General features: G+C 37.3%; 1 protein-coding gene across 14 annotated transcripts in view; it reads right to left on the bottom strand.

Annotated features, from left to right (window-relative positions):
* LOC143035813 (sodium/calcium exchanger 2-like) overlaps positions 1-20,770 on the bottom strand; it is a 243,254-nt gene that overhangs the window by 13,390 nt on the left and 209,094 nt on the right. For all 14 annotated transcript variants that reach the window (XM_076202805.1, XM_076202804.1, XM_076202811.1 and 11 more), the window contains one exon: positions 1,833-2,026. In XM_076202805.1, coding sequence (XP_076058920.1) covers positions 1,833-2,026 — 194 coding nt within the window. The remainder of the gene's footprint in view (positions 1-1,832; positions 2,027-20,770) is intronic.

The raw sequence follows: 20,770 nt of genomic DNA, 5'->3' as shown, positions 1-20,770 counted from the left end.
AAGATTGTATTACAGAGAGAAACAAACAAGATATATTCAATGGAAATTTGTCTGAGTGGTGTGATATAGTGAGTGGTGTTCCTCAGGAATCTGTGTTTGGTGCAGTTCTCTTTTTGATTTATGTAAATTATATAGTGGTCTAGCATGTAAAATATCAAAATTTATTGATGACAGATAGGGATCAACTAGTTTGGTTTACATAATTTAGTTGAGTGGAACATTAAAAGGCAAATGGAATTCAACACAAATAAAGTTTTGAATATAGGCAACAAAAATAACTGTAATGATTATTCCATGAGTAGTAATCAGCTCCAGAAATTAGATCAATGAAAAGATCTATGTGCCATAGTATTTAAAGATCTAAAACTGACCCTGACTGGCCAGCAAATAGTAGGATTTATTGGAAGAACATTTCAACACAAGACTGAAAAAGTAATAGTTATTTCATATCAGGGGTGGTTCTCCTTTATAAGTGTGTATGCCAAAATAAGCCACTCTTCAATGCAAGAACATTTTTTATGTGACAACCAAAATTGCTAGAAACATATTTACTGTTTTAAGATTGAGAGAACCTTAAAAAATAAATAAATAAAACTGGAGAAGTAAAATAAAAGAATATTGTAAGTGATTTGTAAGTCATGTCAGATTGAATAAATGTAAAAATCAGTGAATACATATTTATTTAAAGGTTATTTTTGCCTTTATGTGCCATTATAGTTGTCATATAAAATCACATAATTCAGACTCAATTTTTAACATCAGTCAAAAAGTAGATAATAATTCTTAATTTCATATAGTTTTAACAAAAAACATATTTATGGCAAATATGCTGAGCAGTAAGGTTCAACTTTACACATATCTTTAATGCAGTTACTGAAAATGAGATAGTCACTTAAGATAACTAGGGCCTGTGTTTTGTGACATTTGCATCTTATTTAAATCTAAGAATGAACTGGTTGGACTCCTCCTTCTAGATCCTCTTATTCCTTGGCTTTTTGTAGGAGAAACATATAAGAACAGGATCCCTACTCCCATTACTCTGTCCCATTTAGGTGCTTTTTATGATATACATGGGAAACACAGTGGCAGAATTCTCCCCCACCCCTGCCACTTAGGGATCCTGAAGAGGTAGAGTTATAGAAGTGGTAAAGGGGTTTCAAGGGAACAACATAAAGAAGAAACCGCTATAGTACAGAAGGTGGCATAATTCCTCTACAATTACATTTTGACTTAAACATGAAAGATGTGAGACTCTTGTCCCAAAACAGTCCCTAAAGCACTTGGTGCACATTACCATGCAGTCACTTGCATTGTACCATGCTGTCAATACCCCGGTAAAAAAAATCTGCACCTAGATCATTCAAAGGGATATAGGTTCTAGATACTGTCATACATAACTTGTGCAGATGGCTGTCTCTTCACACATGTAAAATATGCTTACAGTTATGCATGAAGGGATAACTATACATTCTATCTTAAAGCATAGTTGAATGACAATTAATTCTTATTTCATTGACTAGAAGCCTGCATCCTCACAGTGAGAATAAACTTTCAACTTATGTGTGTTTTATTTATTGGGACTGTCATTGAATGAAAGTGGTAGCAGGAGGGAACCAGCCAATGGTTGTCAGCTCTCCATGTGTGCAAAGATGTAGGAAATACAGTAGAAGTTGAGAGAGGAACTGGACCCAGTCCAAATGGAGGTGAGGTGGTTGATAAGTTTTGAAAATGGACAGGAGATAATTCTCTACCATCCATCTTGCAGGACCACAATTATCATATAACCATCATTTGTTTCCAGGAATTACTCATTAAAGTAAGTCAGCCCTTACCTCAGTGTGCTTGAATTCAACCATTCCTTCTCCACCTTTGAAGTCCTTGCCATCTATAGCAGTTTTTTCTATTGTGCGCCACTTAACAGAAATATTACCATCTGCTCCATTTTTTCGGGTAACTGGAATTACAGCCTTTCCAACACTCTCTTTCACAAGATAACCACGCCTGCTAAACATCACTACACCAGGCTCTGTAAACAGAAATAATCAAAGATGAATTAGTACAACTTGACAGAATTACTGCACAAAAACACTGTTCTGTATAGTAATTTTCTTCAATATTAGTTATTTATGTTATATACTCTCTGATCCATCACTCCTTGGACTCTTGATATCATATACAATACAGTTATTTAGTAATACAGGGAATATACTGCACTTGGATCATAAGACTGCATTGGTGTTCTTCTTGAGTACAGCTGTTAGAAAACTAATCAAATTACTCCACAGCTAAATGATAATAAATTTGTGCATTAACCAAGGGTTGAAAAGCCTATGAAATCATTGTAGAAATAGGTTTTAGAGTCTTAAATAGTTGCAAGAGGGGCCAATGCCATGAAGTGTCTTGTATAGGGCCACAGAAATCATAGGTTTCCAAAGCACACTAAAATGAGAATCATTACCCATTAGGTACAGTTGAAATGATAACCCTAATGCCAGAATACTTTAGTATGGTGTAGGTGGCACACAAATGTTGGGGCATAAGATAAAATAGTAAAAAATTCTATCTATATACCAAAGGCTTCTTTCCCCTTATATGGAGGTAGCTAGTCAAGCCATAAACTTCCTCCCACCCATTCTACTTCCATCCACCATCTATTGTTTCCCTCTCAATTTGGCTTCTCGTGGATGAAGGGTCATCCTTGTCTCCTGCCCACTATCCAGGTCAGAAGCAATGCAGCAAGAAACAGTACTCTGCCTGAGATCACATTACAGATGGGAGGACTATAAGAGATCATGGAAGTAAATTTAAAAAGAGCACATGTGTAAAGGATGTAAAGAAATAGTTTTCCATATAGATGTATACATGTGGAACAGCTTAGGTGATATAGCCTAAGCTCAAACAATACCAGAGTTCAAATCTAAATCTGATAATTGGAAATCAAAGATATACCGTAGATTAAATTGGAACCATTCATGAATTTGAGTCTAGGTATATTAGAAAATTAGAGAATAGGACATTTACCCTCTTCCAGGGGGTAAATGTCCTCTACCCTTATGTAAACTGTCCTTGTTCCTTTTTCATGTATATATAATCTATGTATTTCTATTAACTATGTACTTTTTGAACTGAAGATGCAATATACAAAAGCACTCTGCTTCATTAATTTCTTTTTCCAAGTGGTCTACTTTGCATATATATATATATATATATATATACACATAGATACTTTGTATATATGGGCAGATTTTCTTTCAAGCATATCTGATAAAAAATTATGGCAAGATTATTGTTGCAGAGTTTTTCATCTACCTTTTCTCTTTTTTAAGGGCATTTTTGCCTTCCACAGGAAGTTTTCATAGAATATCTCCATATGACATTGATTGCATAATACTTTGGGGATGGGTTCTAAAGTAAAGATTAGGCCAGAACACATTATCACACCCTTTGGTGCCTCTTCAGTGGCTAAAATGTGAATATTTGATCAAATCTGATCATTAAAATACTCATTTTTAGAGGTTTCCAATTGGCTAGCAGTACAGGGCTATGCTGCTCTCTCATTGGTTGGCTGTCCACACTGAAGTGATGTATACAGCAAAATATCCTTTTGGTAATGGCCTGTGTGAGCACAATCATGCCATTAATGGATGGTTACAAAAATAATGGGAGAACAACCATCACAGTCTTTAAAAGTAACTCTAGTATGGGTAGTCACTGCTAAAAACTGTCTTCAAATGGTAGGGGGGGTTTATCCCATATAAACTAGTATATGGATGGAATCCTAATCTTCCATGTACACTTAATGATGAACTTCCTGCACTAAAAGGTACACTATCTAGTGAAATGGTTGCTAAACATCTCAATGCTAGCCACTCAGCAAGGAAAGCCTTCATTGCTGCTGAAACCTCCGAGAAAATACAACGAGCATTAAGACACAGAGTAAGAACCACTGGTAAAGCTTTTAAAAGCAGAGAACAAGTTTACTTTAAGAGGGAAGAGCAAAAGGGAAGGAAAGGACCAGCTACAGTCATTGGTCAAGATGGTAAAACAGTGACTTTGAAATATGGATCAAATATTGTCAAAGCCCATGAAACACATGTTCAGGAAATACCATATAACTATAAAAAAGACATTGAAGAAGGAAGAAGTGCTCTACTTGATATGGTGAGGCATCAACATGAAAAAAATAGAAAATACTGGGATTAAGGAGAGTGAGATAGAGGCTATCATAAATCCAGTGGAAAGTAAAGTAGAAAATGATGATTGTAATAAAACAAATGAAGAGGATCATACCACAGTCAAGAACTCATCAGAGGACAGTGTGACAGTAAAAAATATTCCACATATTTGACAAAAAGCAAATATGTTACAAAAAAAGTCAAATAAATGGAAGTAACTGTGCACAGTTGTGCTGGGAAATCAATAGGGAAATATAATAGTTGGAGAAATATTGAATATGAAGATGGGCACATATCAGCAATTGACAGGACTAGAGATGTAGAAAAGTGGGTACCAGTAACAGTATCAGAAGACGACGAAATACAAGAGCCCAGTGAAATAGTAATGGCCTGTGAAAATATGAAAAACCATGATCTTGCAAAAGCCAAACAAAATGAACTTATAAGCTGGAAAGATTTTGAGGTTTATGTGGAAGTTCCAAAAATGGGTCAAAAAGCATTGTCAGTGCGATGGGTGGTAACAGAAAAAAGAGAACAGTGAAGGAAAAAAGAAAATTAAAGCAAGGCTGGTTGCCAGAGACTTTGAGGAAAGGGAAGAAATACAATCAGATTCTCTTATTGTTAGCAAGGAAATGTTGAGATCTTCTGCTACTATATTGTCTTCCAAAAAGTGGGGAGTAAATTCAAATGATATTAAGGCTGTATTTTTACAAATTGAATGGTTTCAGCATAAGGTATATGTTGTTCCCCCTGTTGAAGCAGGTTGTTAAAATATACTATGGAAATGAGAAAATGTGTTTATGGCCTTAATGATGCAACTAGGAAGTGGTATCTAACAGTAAAGACTCTCTTGTTGAAGAATGGTTGCATTCAAGTAAAAACTGATCCTGCAGCATTTTATTGGCATTATGAAGAGGAATTATATGGCATCTTCTTGATGCATATAGATGACTTCCTCTGGGAAGGGACAATAGATTTTGAAGAAATGATCATTAGGAAAATTAGGAAGCAGTTTAAGTTCAATGAGCAGAGCAGTGCTATTTTCAAATATACTGGACTAGATATTGTACAGAATGAACATGGTGTCACAATTCATCAAAATGAACATTGTAAATCTAAAATCCATAAATGTAAGTACTGTAATGTAATAAAAAAAAAAATAAAATAAAAAAGTTTTAGAAGTGGTAGGCCAACTAGGGTGGTTATGTGCTAATTCAAAACCTAATTTATTATATGTTTTAGAACTTGCTGTAAAGTGACTAATCCAAAAGTAGATCTGAGTGAGACAAACAATTGTTTAAGGAAAGCCTGTACTTTTGAGAGTTCCATGTACTTACCAGGGCTAGGTAATACTTCTAAGTGTAAGGTGGTTGTGTATAGTGATGCTTCCTATGCTAATCTTCCTAATGGATTTAGTAGTGCTGAAGGCTTTTTAATTTTCCTTGTGGGGGAAAATAGATTTAGTTGTCCTTTGTACTAGGAAACTAAGAAAATAAGAGTACGGTAGTGAAAAGCACCCTAGCTGCAGACACTAGAAGCACCAGAGGCAGTGGATATGGCTTATTATCTTCAGATAATGTTATCACAAATATAATTTAATAATGACAGTAAATTGCCTGTGGAACTCTATGTGGAAAGTCATTCACGTTACGACAATGTGCACTCAGTGAAAAATGTTTCTGAGAAGAGATTAAGCACTGTCATAGCTATTCTCAAAGAGATGATTCAACATGGGTAATTGAATATATTTTGAGTGGATTCAAAGGCACAGTTAGCTGATGTTCTGACAAAGAAAGGAGTCAATTCTATGAGGATAACTAGTGTATTTGAAAATGGAACTTTGAAATTGTAAATGGATAATCTATCTTTTTTTAAGTTAAGTAAAAGAAAAATATTTTTGTCATTCAATTAAGTTTTATGCTTATTTTGTAATCAACTTTCAAACTCTGTAAATTGGTGTCTTGTATTCAAATTTGTCCACTATTTTAGGTTCTGACATAAACAGTAAATCTAGTCTCAACAGTTCTTCATTATTTCTAAATCTAGTGTTTTCTTTTACCCATTGTGTCATTGTATGTTCTATAGTCATGTCAAATAATACATTTCTTCATTGATCCTCTCCACCTTTCACTGTCATCCCTTCCCAACAGATTTCTTTATAATTAAGATCTCCCATAAGTAGAACATAATACGGAAGACAAAATTAGTGATGTATCATGGATGGAATATGGTGAGAAATAAGATGTGGAAAAGTGGAAAAAAGTCCTCACCAGCCCCACTGAAATGCAAAAACTTGTTTCAAGTGCTGGTGAATCTGCAGGAAGAAGGAACTAATGAAATCCAAGAGAAGAAGGAAAGGGCAGACGCTGGATCCCTGCCCACAGGTAAGATTTTGGTAGGAGACAGTCAAGTGAGGTATTTAGACAGGGTTTTCTGCGACAAAGATAGGAAACATAGGATGCAGGTGTGTTTCCCCGGCGCAGGCATAGGAGATGTTAGAGATAGGATTGAAGAGTGTCTAGTAGGGGAAGGTAAGGACCCAGTAGTTTGCTTAAGTGCCGGAGGAAATGATATAGGTAAGTTAGGGAGTGAGGAATTATTTGCGGGGTACCGGGATGCGCTAGACAAGATCAGAAATAGGGGAGGTGTTCCTGTAGTATGTGGAATCCTTCCGAGGCGTAGAGTTGGAGGCATGTGGCATTCCAGGGCTATTGCAATGAATTGCAGGCTGGCAAAACATTGTAAGGCCAATGGATGGGCATTTGTCGACAACTGGGACTGCTTTTATGGTAAGAATCACCTATACACAAGGGACGGAGTGCACTTGTCTCCCAGAGGATTTCGGCTCCTTGCTGAATCCCTTGAGCGAGAAGTAGGCATCCTACAGGGTTTTTTCGGGTAGATTATGTGGGAGTAGGAGGGAAGTATCGGAATATAGTTTAGGCAATAGAAACAACTTAGAGGACTGTGTAAAAAATCACCAAAGCAGGTGGAGGGAAGATAAACTTAAAGTTTACTATACAAATAGCAGGAGCATAATTAACAAAATTGATTTGCTGCGAGGTAAAGCATGTGTAGAAAATTTCGATATTATAGCTATTACTGAATCCTGGATCAACATGGCTGATCAACATTTCCTTCCGGAAATCAAAATAGAAGGATATAAGTTTTTTCATAAGGATAGGGTTGGCAGGAATGGGGGAGGTGTAGCACTTTTCATTAAAAATACATTAAACTGTATTATCAACAATTCGATTAAGGAAGAGGACTGTACAGAATCTATTTGGGTAGAGATTATAGGCAAGAATAAGAAAGTTATTATTGGCATCTTGTATAGACCTAACCTCAGCATTGAGCAGACCGATTCCCTGATTCATGAAATTCACAGAGCGTCCCAGTACAAAAACGTTGTAATCATGGGAGATTTTAACTATAGAAACATTGACTGGGAAACTTTAATAGGAGATCATGAAGCGAAGAAATTCCTAGATGTGGTGCAGGATAATTTCCTATAACAAATGATTACCGATCCTACGAGGGGACAAAATACCCTGGACTTAATTCTAACAAATAATGAGCACCAAATTAGTAGCGTAATAGTGGGAGATAGTCTAGGCTTTAGCGATCATCAAGAAATAAGATTTAATGTTATTTGGGAAAAATTAAAAAGTATGAGACTTCAGGAAAGCAAACTTTGACAATATAAAAACCTATTTGAAATTGAATACGAAAAGCCAGGCGGACGTTTCAGACATTCTCGATTCTCGTTGCGGGGCTGGTAGTCAGGTCTGGGTCACGGAGGGTAATATGCATACCATAGGTCAGGTCTGGGTCACGGAGGGTAATATGCATACCTTAGGTCAGGTCAATTGGGGGCGAGGGCCCAACAGTCAGGTCAGTAAATTAGATGAAATGTATAACAATCTAACTGATCTAATTATTAATGCACAAAACACATTTATCCCCCTAAAGTTAATATGGAAAAATAGCAATACTCCCAAATGGATGATGGACAGATTGAAATATGAGATCAGAATGAAAAGAGGACTTTACGTAAAAATAAAAAACGGGGAATCACATCTTAGATCAAGATATAACGAAATGGCAAAGCTGGTTAAAAGGAATACACGTTCAGCAAAATGTAACTATGAAATCAAGGTTGCCAGTCAAGCAAAATCTAACCCAAAGGGTTTCTTTCACCTCTATAGAACAAAAAATAAAGAAAGAATAGGACCAATTAAAAACGATGAAAATGTCATGATAGAATCAGAAGAAAAAATGAGTGAGGAGTTTAACAATTATTTTCTATCAGTGTTTACTAATGAGAGGTTAGATAAAGTACCTGACTGTGATCTGATTTTCAGAGGGGATGAAGTAGTCTAACTAATATCAGCATTAGTAAAGAAGAAGTAGTCAAGCAGATTGACAGACTTAAAGCTACAAAATCTCCGGGTCCAGACGAAATTTTTCCAAGAATGCTTAAAGAGTGTAAATTTGAAATCTGCGACCAGTTAACTGAAATATTCAATAAATCGGTAGACACTGGTTCTGTTCCAACTGCTTGGAGGCAGGCAAACGTTGTTCCTGTTTTTAAGAAGGGAGATAGATTGTCTATATGCAACTACAGGCCAATCAGTTTGACATCGGTTATAGGAAAAATGCTTGAATCAATAATAGTAAATATACTCAGAGAACACATTGAAGGGCATAATTTAATTCGTGATTCACAGCATGGTTTCTCCAAGGGTAAGTCATGTGTGACTAATCTTCTATCCTTTTACACTAAGGTATATAAGGCGTCAGACAACAATGAAAATTACGATGTTATTTACCTTGACTTTAGCAAAGCGTTCGACAAAGTGCCACACCAGAGACTACTAAATAAAATCAAAGCCCATGGCATAGGAGGAAAAGTGTTAGAATGGAATCAAATCTAGGTGGGGCAATGTTACTAGCGGGGTCCCCCAGGGCTCGGTTTTGGGTCCCTTGTTGTTCATTATGTATATAAACGACTTAGACGATGAGTTAAATAGTGATGTTAGTAAGTTTGCGGACGACACTAAAATAGGACGCCTAATTAGGTCAGGAGACGACGGCCAGATTCTGCAGGATGATCTAAATAAATTGTTAACATGGTAAGTGAAATGGCAAATGAATTTCAATATCTCTAAGTGTAGCGTGTTAAACGTAGGGCTACACAACCCCGAAAATAGATACAGCTTAGATAACACATTTTTAGAAAAATCTGAGTGCGAGAGGGACTTGGGAGTTCTGGTGAGTCCGGACCTTAAAACCAGGAAGCAGTGCATTAGCGCCAGAAATAAAGCTAACAGAGCATTAGGCTTCATTGCTAGGACGGTAACGAATAGAAATGCAGAGGTAATTATTAAACTCTATCTAGCGATAGTTAGACCCATCCTTGACTATGCGGTACAGTTTTGGTCTCCGTCCTACAGAATGGACATAAATTCACTAGAATCAGTACAGAGAAGAATGACCAAAATGATACAAGGACTCGGAAATTTGCCTTACGAAGAGAGGCTTAGGCACCTAAACTTACACCCTCTGGAAAGACGCAGAGTGCAGGGTGATCTAATAGAAGTGTTCAAGTGGATCAAAGGCTATAACAAGGGTGATGCAAACAAGGTCATCATAATAAAACAAGAGGGCAGGACTCGCAGTAATGGGTATAAACTGGACAAATTTAGATTTAAGAAGGAAATAGGCAAGAATTGGTTTACTAATAGGTTGGTCGATGAATGGAATAAACTTAGTAACCATGTAGTAAGCACTGAAACCATCAATTGTTTTAAAAAATGATTAGACAACTTTATGGATGGGGATGACAGGTGGTGATAGATATGGAGCTGCCTAGTGTAGGCCTTATGGTCTTTTGCAGTCTCCTTTATTTCTTATGTTCTTATGTACAACATTACTTTCATCCTTCAGCATGTCATATAATGAAAGTCTCATATCATATAACATTTTGGAATAATCTCTCTCCAAGATCCCATTTTTGTTGGCACATAAATCACTGCAAACTTTCTGCTTTTCATGTCATTATCTTCAACTCTTATTGTGAAGGACTGCTCGGACAGACAGTCTAGGGAACGACAACAACAACAACAACTCTTATTGTGATCATCACCCTGTTCTCTCCATATGTACCGGTAACATTCGTCACATTTAAGTTTTTCTTAACCAGGAACATGACTCCTCCACCCTGTTTCTCCTCTCTCTTTCTAAGCCAATGATTATATAATCCATGTCCAACACTGGTTCTAGTGGACCTCTTAATTTTGTCTTCACAATTCCCATTATGTTTGGTTTTGCTTCTGATAAGTAATCATTTAGTTTGTTTAATCCTGAGGTTAATCTGTCTATATTATTATAAGCTAATTTTAATTATACACTCCCTCCATCTCATTCTCTAAACCTTTCATTTTTTATACTATTTTATTAATCTCATGTCACACTCTCCAATAGAACTACATTTTCTCCGTTTTCATTTTTTTTTCTCATTTTTTTCATTAGCTTTGCTTCTTAGTGTCTTATCTCTTTCCTCATCATTCATGTCTCTCTTTATCCATAGATTTTTGTATATATATATGAAGAAAAAGGAAAAGGGCAGAAGGTAGGGAGGTACTTGGAGTGAACTGCTTAAATGAGAAAGAAAAGGAGTATAAGAACAGGCTGAGAGAGGAGTGGGAGGGAGTGAAGGATAGAGTAGAACTAGGAGTGGAGGAGGAATGAGGATGGTTCAAGGGGGGAGTCATAAGGTGTGCAAAGATGGTGTGTGGAACATGGAGGGGAGGAAATAGAAGAAAGGGTAGTGAGTGGTGGGATGAGGAAGCAAAGAAGGGTGTAGAAGGGAAGAAGCAAGCTTTTATAGATTGGTTACAAATTAAGATGAGGGAATTGTATGAGAGGTACAAAGAAAAGAGAAGTAAAGCATAAGATAAAGGAGACAAAGAGGAGAGCAGATGTGAAATGGGGTAAGAGTATGACAAAATTTTGAAAGTACTGTAATAAAAAATGTTTTGGAAAGAAATTAAGAGAGGAAGAGGAGGCGAATCAAGTAGAGAAGAAAAGATAAAAGGTGCAAATGAAGAGATGTTAATGGAAGAGAAGGCAGTAAGAGGAAGATGGGCAGAGTATTTAAGGGAGCTGCTAAATGTGAAGGAGGACAGGGAGGGAAAGGTAGTTGCAGTGGGAAGCACAAAGAAAATTACCATACTGAGTAAGGAAAATGGAGGAGAAATAAAGAAAGATGAAGTGAGGGCAACTGTTAAGATGATGAGAGCAGGTAAGAACACCTGGGTTGGATGGATGTCATTCAGAATGTCTGAAAGAAGGAGGTACAGTGATGGTGGACTGGCTGATGAGGTTATTTAATGTTTGTTTAAGAGAGGGTAGAATGCCAGAGGGCTGGAGGAGTGCCTATATAGTTCTACTTTACTAGGGAAAAGGGGACAAGAATGACTGTAGTAGTTTCAGAGGGATCAGCTTGTTAAGTGTAGTTGGGAAGGATTATGGGTTTTGATTGAAAGGATTAGAAGAACAGAGGGAGTAACTGATGAGGAACAATGTGGGTTTAGAACAGGTAGGGGTTGTGTAGATCAGATTTTGTGGTAAGACAGATATATGAGAAAGCTTTAGGAAAAGGTAAGGATGTATTTTGGGCTCTTATGGATCTGGAAAAGGGTAGACAGGAAGGCTCTGTGGGATGTACTGCAGATATATGGGATAGGAGGAAAGCTGTTAAGAGCAGTCAAGAGTTTTTATGAGAGTAGTAGAGCTTGTATTAGGATTAGAAATGGAGAGAGTGAGTGGTTTGAGGTTAAGGTGGGACATCATCACGGATGTGTTATGTCGCCCTGGCTGTTCAATTTATACATGGATGGGAAGGTGCCAGGGTAATGGATCAGGGATTGGAGATAGTTAAAGAAAATGGAGAGAAGTAGGAGATAACCAAGTTGTTGTTGGATGATGATTGATTTATGAAATTTTTGGCTTGAAGGCCAAGTGCTGGAGCCAGTAGGCCATTCAGCGCTGTTTGATGATGACACTGTGCTTGTAGCAGGATCAGAGGAGGGATTGAAGAAGTTAGTGACAGAGATTGAGAAGGTGTGCGAAAGAAGGAAGTTGAAGATAAATGTGGGTAAAAGTAAGGTGATGAGATGTACAAGGGGAGAGAGTGGCAGCAGACTGGAAGTGAATATTAAGGGAGAGAGACTGGAGGAAGTGGATAATTTTAGATACTTGGGTGCAAATGTGGCAAAAAAAGGAAGGAGTGGAGGTGGAGGTAGAATGTAGATTGAGAGAAGTGAGTAGATGCCTTGGGAGATTAAAAAGTGTAATAAGAAATAGACATTTGGGAATGGATGCTAATAGGAGATTGTATTAACCTAGTTGTAATATATTGGAAGGGAGCTATGCTTGTGGTGACCCGTCTTTGTATCTCTCTGCATCAAGTTTTATCTTAAAATCTTGTATAGTGTTTGCACATACTGTTTCATTGTCTAATTTGTTCCATGTATTTATCGCTCTGTGTGGGAAGCTGTTCCTTTTCAAGTTTCTTCTATAACTGTCCTTTTTCAGTTTTTTTCTGTTTCCTCTTGTTTTACCGTTGTCCCACACTAACAAGTCATTCCTGTCTAAAACTTCCATTCCTTTCATTATTCTGTAGATAGTCAGCAAATCTCCTCTTTCTCTTCTCTGTTCCAAAGTTGGTAGATTCAATTTGCACAGTTTTTGCTCATATGTTAGTTTGGCAAGAGTTGGTGCTAGTTTGGTTGTTGCTCTTTGTATTCTTTCTAGTTTCTTAATACTCTTTTTGGTACTGGGTGTCCAAAGTGATGCTGCATACTCAAGTTTTGGTCTTATTAGTGTAGTTAGTATTTTCTTTATCATTTCTTCATCCAAATAAGCAAATGCCACTTTGATTGACCTCAATAAATTGTAGGTTTCTCCGAATATTTTATTTATATGCTTTTCTGGTTTCATGTCCTTTCCAATCATCACTCCAAGATCTTTTTCCGAGTTTGCTTTTTTTACTTTTTCTTCCCCAATTCTTTTGATATTCTGTTTTTACTCTTTCCAAATTCCATTATACTACATTTCTTTATATTAAATTTTACTTCCCACTTTTGAGTCCAATTCCAGATCGTGTCCAGATCTTGTTGCAATGAGTTGCAGTCCTCTTCCGTTTTTACCTTCTTTAGTAATTTTGCGTCATCTGCAAAGAAATTCATATAGCACTCCACACCTTCATTCATGTCATTAATGTATATGGTGAACATGATCAGGGGCAGTACTGATCCTTGTGGGACACCATTTTTTACTGCTTCCCAGTTGGAGAATTTTTCTCTAATTACAACTCTCATTTTCCTCCCATTCCAATAATTTTCCTCTGATGCCACCTTTTGACTCTATCTTCTTTATAAGTTTCCTATGTGGTACCTTATTGAATACCTTTTGCAGGTCCAGAAAAGCACAGTCTACCCACCCATCTCTTTCTTGTATTATGTCTATTAATCTTGAGTAGAAGCAAATCAAATTTGTTGTACATGATCTCCCTTGTCTGAATCCAAATTGATTTGGATTTGGTATAGATTTTTCTTCCAGGCACTTAAGGGGGTTGCCTCTCATTTCGGTGAAAAATATTCGATTTTGTCAAACTTCGTGTGTGGACTGGTGTGGTGTCCCTGAACACCGCGGGACTGGTTTCCAGACGTATAACGCCACCCTTCTCAGGTAATGGCGGGTTTAAAGGGCCAGAGATTTAAAGGTCCGCCTGTCAGCCACGCCCCTTTCTTTGCTATGGTTTGTTTTCCTTGTATTTTGTCATTTTTTGTTTTTGTTTTTGAGAATTTTATACTCTGATATTGTTGTACGAGAGGTTAGGCAGCAGTCATCACACTCAGTGTGATCGAAAAAGGGTTCAGCGTATGCGTGCGTCATTTCTCCACGTGCTATCCTGTTTTATACATTTCTTGTTTATAAATTCACTACTCCATAACTAAATATGTCAGATGTGATAGTTGCCGAAGTATTTTGCTCCATTCTGAACCTGAGAAGTGCAAGAATACTCACCTTAGCAAAGGGATTGTAATGCATGTGTACCATTCATTATGTGAAGGATATGGAAGGTTAGGATTGTCACGATTCTCAGCTGGCATGGGTAGAAAAGAAATGTAATGAACATCTGCTGCTTACTTCCCAGAAATGGTCAAAGGATTATGTAAGTAGATATGTGCATTTGATACTCTTTGGAGGCACTTTTATGGAGTAGTGAATATATAAACATAAAAATGCTATTTTCTCAAAACTAGTTTTTTTGCACAAAAGTAACTATAACTTCGTGTGTAAATAAGCAATTTTGATCATTCTTGTTGGAAAATGATTGTGATACTTATATCTAACAAAACTAGTAAATTCATTCTTAACCTACTTGATATATATTTTTGACAATTTTTTAAAGTTGTGATTTTATATATATATATATTTTATTTTTATAATTTGCTGTTAGGCTGACTTTCTTTCTTTTTCACTTATAATTATGAGTATACTAGTTTAGGTACATCTGGATGTCTACTAACTGTACACCAAAGGAAATCATTATTCTCCTCATACTTTTGGAAAAATAAATGTTATTTCAAAAATAACTCAAAATTGCAAGTAAATCGTCTGTTGTGTAAAAATTTCTTAATGGATTTCAATGAAATTTCTGTCACAGATGCATCCCATTTCCCTGCACATTGTGTTAAATTTCCATTGTCTTACATAAAAAAATAAGGTTGGAAGGACCAGAAATGCATAATCCGATCGAGCGAATCACCGAAATGAGAGTTAACCCCCTTAACCCATCTGTTTTTGACAACTCTTTCACAAATTTTTTGCTATTGTGCTTGTTAGTGAGACCGGTCTGTAGTTAGATGGATCTTCCTTATTACCTCCCTTATAAATTGGTATAATGTTTGCCTTCTTCCAGTCCAATGGCACTTTTCCTTCTTTAAGTGAGAATTTAATTATATTATACATTTTGTCAGTTAATTCTTCCATACATTCTTTAAGTATCCAGTTTGCAATTCTGTCTGGGCCATGTGATTTTCTGATATCAAGGGTTTTAATTTGGTCACTGATTTCTTTTTGTGTTACGGTTATTTCTTTCATTGCTGGGGATAATTCTCTCTCTTTTTCTACACAGTTAGGCAAGTTTTCTATTGTAAATACTGATCTGAAGTGGTTGTTCATAATTTCAACAATTTCCAGTTCTTCTGTATATTCCTTTTTGTCTTGGCGCAGCTTTTCTATTTCTTGTTTGTTTTTCAGTTTTCCATTTACATACTTGTAAAATAGTTTGGGTTCTTCCTTACATTTATCTATTATCTTTTTCTCATAGTTTCTCTTTTCATCTCTGCGTAACTTTACATATTCGTTTCTTAGTTTGATGTACGTTTGCCATTTGCTTGGTTTCTTATCTCTTTTCCATTTTTCCCAAGCTTTGTCTCTTTTGTCCTATGCTTCACTATATCTTTTGTTGTACCAGTTTTTTATGTATGTTTTTTCTATTTTTTTTTTTTGTGGTACATGTTTATTCACTCCTTCATTATAAATTTCTTTTAGTATGTTCCATTTTTCTTCTATCCCTGTATCTTCGTTTTGGAATTTTTCCCAGTTTGCATTGCAAAAGAATGTTTAAAGTTTCTCAAAGTTTGTTCTGTTATACATTGGTCTTCCTATTCTATGTTTATCACTTTTGTTTTGATCCATTTGTTCTTTCAATTCCATTTCTATTAGTACATGGTCACTTTTTCCTATCAGAGTTTTGTAATCAATTTTTTTGACAATCTCAGGTTCTGTCGTAAGTATTAAGTCTAATTTCGAGGGTTCTTCATTTCCTCTATATCTAGTATTTTCTCTAATCCACTGGGTCATTGTGTATTCTATGGTCAAGTCAAGGAGGACATTGCCCCCGTGTTCCGACACTGCTGTATGGGGGAGAAACATGGAACATAAGGGATGAAGAGAGGAGGAGCTTGAATATATTTACCTAGTTGTATTTTATGGTGTTTGAGATGAGGTGCCTGAGAAGTATGATAGGGGTTACTAGGCTGGATAGTGTGAGAAATGAGGTGAGGAGGAGAACAGGGGTGGAAAGGGAGTTGGGAGATAGGGTTGATGAAAGAGTATTGGGATGGTTTGGACACATGGAAAGAATGAGTGAAGAAAGATTAGTAAAAGAGGTGTGGAAGGCAGAGGTGGAAGGAGTGAACATGAGGGGGTGACCTAGGATGAGATGGATGGATGGGGTAAGAGGGGCATTGGGAAAGAGGGGAATGTCTGTTGAGAAAGGACAGGAGAGGATAGAAGATAGGGGTGAATGGAGAATGGTTGTGCATGGATAATGCTGTGATGCATGAGGGGGAGTGGGTAGGGGATGGGGGTGAGGGAGTATGTATGAAAAATAAATCAACACAGCCCAAAGGGATTTCTCCCCGCCTTCTCTTTTTCTGCATGAGGGGACAGAGAGGGGGGTTGCCAATTTAATGAAGTGGCCTTGCTGTGGATGTGCTGTGTCTTGCAGCACTGCTTCTGACCCAGGGCAGTGGACAAGATACAGGGATGATCCATCATCCAGGAGGTGCCAAGATAGGAGGGAAGAGGGTAGAGGGGAGTGTACTATGTAGGGGATGGAATGGGTGGAAGTGGATTTTATGCCTTTGTTTTTTGGCTACCTCCCTTGTAAGGGGGAAAACCTTTGGTATATTTACTTAGTTGTATTATATGGGAAGGGAGCTATGCTCGTGGTGACCCATCTTTGTATCTCTCAGCATCAAGTTTTTTCTTAAAATTTTGAATAGTGTTTGCACACACTGTTTCTTTGTCCAATTTGTTCCAAGTATCTATCACTCTGTGTGAGAAGCTATTTTTTTCAGATCTCTTCTGTAATTATCTTTTTTTTTTCTTTCTTTTTTTCGTGTTCTCTTGTTTTTCCATTGTCCCATTTCAATAAGTCATTCTTATCTAAGATTTCTATTCCCTTCATAATTCTATAGATAATTAGTAAGTCTCCTCTTTCCCTTCTTTGTTCCAGAGTTGGTAATTCTAATTTGGACAGTCTTTCTTCATATGTCATTATGTATATGTATGTATGTATTTATATATATATATGTATGTATTTATATATATGTATGTATTTATATATTTATATATATATATATATATATATATATATATATATATATATATATATATATATATATATATATTTATATATATATATATAGTCTCATTTAGTCATTCCCCTTTATAGCATATCATACTCATGTATATACATCTTCATTTCATTGACCACCTTCTTTCTATGCTCCTTTAGGTTATAACAACAACTAAAATTGGTGACTGTGTTATGGGTTGTGATCTGGTTTAGGATTAGGTGGGGCCAGATATGTAAGCAGGTGAGGGTTGTGTGGGAAGGGGGGTGGGAGGGGGAATGAGATAATAGAAACACATTAGAATGGGAAGGAAGTGGGAGAGTAAAGATGTGGGGCAGACCCACTTGCTTGATGGCTTGAGTGATGAAGAGAGTTTTCTTCTTTGTTGTTGGAGCTATTCTTGATTCTGCTTCTGTTGTGGTCTTCTCTCCTTTTTCCTCTCGTGTAATGACTTGGTCTTCTTAATATTATGTTAGTAGTTCTTAACCTAATGTTAGTGTCTTTTTATTTTTCCTTGTTGCTCTTATTGTATGCATTTTCTTAACTTTAATATTAGTATTTTTTTTCCTTCAATCTAATTCCTTACTTTAGTGTTAGTATACATGTTAGTATATCCTTAATTCTAATGCTAGTTTATTTGACTTATTCTATAATGTTAGTATTATATGTTCTTGTATTTTCTTTTTGTTAAGTCTATTTTATATGATTATCTGATGAATCTTGTGGTTCTTCAGTATATGTACTTGGGGTTTAGTAGGGGTCCATTGATTATTGGAGAAATCATCGGCCTCCAGTTGTGGTTATGTCTTGTTCTGTATCTATGTCAAGGCTCTGTTCTACTATGTGTGGTGTAGTTGTTTACATTCAGTCCCAGGTTTTGTTTGCCAATCAGTAGAGTCTGGTGTTAAGGGGTTCCAGTTTATGTTGCTTGTGTAATTCTTCTATTGTGTTTAAGTATGGGGGATGGAGTAGGTGGCTAGTCTGAGTGCTTTGTTTTGGCTTCATTTTAAGGTGACTGATGTAATATATATGTATTCAAGCAGAGGTCTTATGAGTACTTTGTATACTCTTAAGAATATTTTTGTTTAGATGTTTCTGAATCTTCTCAATGTGTTTAGTGTCTTCTCAGCTTTTTATTTTTTGTTGTTTGTGTGTGTTTGTAGACCTCGGCCTCCTAGTTTAAACCCATGTATTTCTGTTTCCCTGTTTGTATATCTGTGTGTCCTCTAACTAAATTTCTGCAGGTTTGTGTGCTGAAATGTGTAATAGTTGATTTTTGTTTATTTGTTGCTATTTTCCATTACAGACGCTCCTCAACTTACGTTTTAGTTACATTCCGAACGGCCGAACGTAAGTTGAAAATGAACGTAAGTTGTTACTGTACTATACATCCGTAAATTCTATTACCGTATCTTATAAAACACCCCTAAATCATTAATTATACACACAACATTGTAAAATAATAACATTAATTTCAAATAAATTAAATTCAAACAACATAAATTGAGATGGTGGAGGAGGAGGAGGGGGAGGAGGAGGAGGAGGCAAGGCATGTTCAGTTTGTCGTTTGTGCAATGTAAACAATGGACGCAGCGTCATGCGCAAGTATCGTTTGAACTACGGAGAGCATGCTAAACTAAAAAATTCACAAAAGAAAAAAAAAATTTACAATTTTTTTTTACAGTCAGTTCAAACGTAAAATCGAAAAAACGTAAAATGAATGAACGTAAGTAGAGGAGCATCTGTATTGTTTGTACGTGTTAATTGTTTCTATTGTTCTGATTGTTCTAGGAATGGATGCTAAGAGGAGGTTACATGAAGGAGTGATTGTGCCAACAGCACTGTATGGGGCAGAAACATGGAACATGAGAGAGGAAGAGAGAAGGAGTTTGAATGTGTTTGAGATGAAATGTCTGGGAAGTATGATAGGGGTTACTAGGCTGGATAGAGTGAGAAATGAGGAGGTGAGGAGGAGAACAGGGGTGGAAAGGGAGTTGGAAAATAGGGTTGATGAAAGTGTATTGAGAGAAGCGAGTAAATGCCTTGGTAGGTTGAAGAGTGTAATGAGGAATAGATATTTGGGAATGGATGCTAAGAGGAGACTATATGAAGGAGTGATTGTGCCAACAGCACTGTATGGGGCAGAAACATGGAACATAAGAGAGGAAGAGAGAGAGAGAAGGAGTTTGAATGTGTTTGAGATGAGATGTCTGAGAAGTATAATGGGGGTTACTAGGCTAGATAGTGTGAGAAATGAGGAGGTGAGGAGAAGAACAGGGGTGGAAAGGGAGTTAGGAGATAGGGTTGATGAAAGAGTATAAGGGTGGTTTGGACACATGGAAAGAATGAGTGAAGAAAGACTAGTAAAAGAGGTATGGAAGGCAGATGTGGAGGGAGTGAACATGAGGGGACGTCCTAGGATGAGATGGATGGATGGGGTGAAGGGGGCTTTGGGGAAGAGGGGAATGTCTGTTGAGGAAGGACGGGAGAGGACAGAAGACAGGGGTGAATGGAGAATGGTTTTATATGGATGATTTTGTGATGCATGAGGTGGAATGGGCGGGGGGATGGGGGGTGAGGTAGTATGTGTGAGCAAAATTTGATGCAGCCTGAAGGGATTTCTCCCCATCTTCTCCTTTTATGCATGGGGGGACGGAGAGGGGGGGGTTGCCGATTTAATGAAGCTGCCTTGCTGTGGATGTGCTGTGTCGTGCGACACTGCTTCTGACCCAGGGCAGTGGACAGGGTGCAGGGATGACCCGTCATTCAGGAGGTGCTAAGATAAGAGGGAGGGTGGAGGGGTGTGGAGTGTATTCAGGGATGGAATGGGTGGGAATGATTTTATGCCTTTTCCTTTTTGGCTACCTCCCTTGTATGGGGGAAAAAGCCTTGGTATATGTATGTATTGAGAGGTTATATGAAGGAGTGATTGTGCCAACAGCACTGTATGGGGCAGAAACATGGAACATGAGAGAGGAAGAGAGAAGGAGTTTGAATGTGTTTGAGATGAGGTGTCTGAGAAGTATGATAGGGGTTACTAGGCTGGATACAGTGAGAAATGAGGAGGTGAGGAGGAGAATAGGGGTGGAAAGGGAGCTGGGAGATAGGGATGATGAAAGAGTATTGGGATGGTTTGGACACATGGAAAGAATGAGTGAAGAAAGATTAGTAAAAGAGGTGTGGAAGGCAGAGGTGGAAGGAGTGAATATGAGGGGGCATTCCAGGATGAGATGGATAGATGGGGTGAAAGGGGCATTACAAAAGAGAGGAATGTCTGTTGAGGAAGGACGAGAGAGGACAGAAGATAGGGGTGAATGGAGAGGGGTTGTGTATAGATAATGCTGTGAAGCATGAGGGGGAGTGGGTGGGGGATGG

Source organism: Oratosquilla oratoria, chromosome 19 (assembly GCF_046742065.1).
Source record: "Oratosquilla oratoria isolate Oo_2021 chromosome 19, ASM4674206v1, whole genome shotgun sequence".
Classification (NCBI taxonomy): Eukaryota; Metazoa; Arthropoda; class Malacostraca; order Stomatopoda; family Squillidae; genus Oratosquilla; species Oratosquilla oratoria.
The sequence above is the reverse complement of the archived record's forward strand: the minus strand, read 5'-3'. Positions and strand labels throughout refer to the sequence as shown.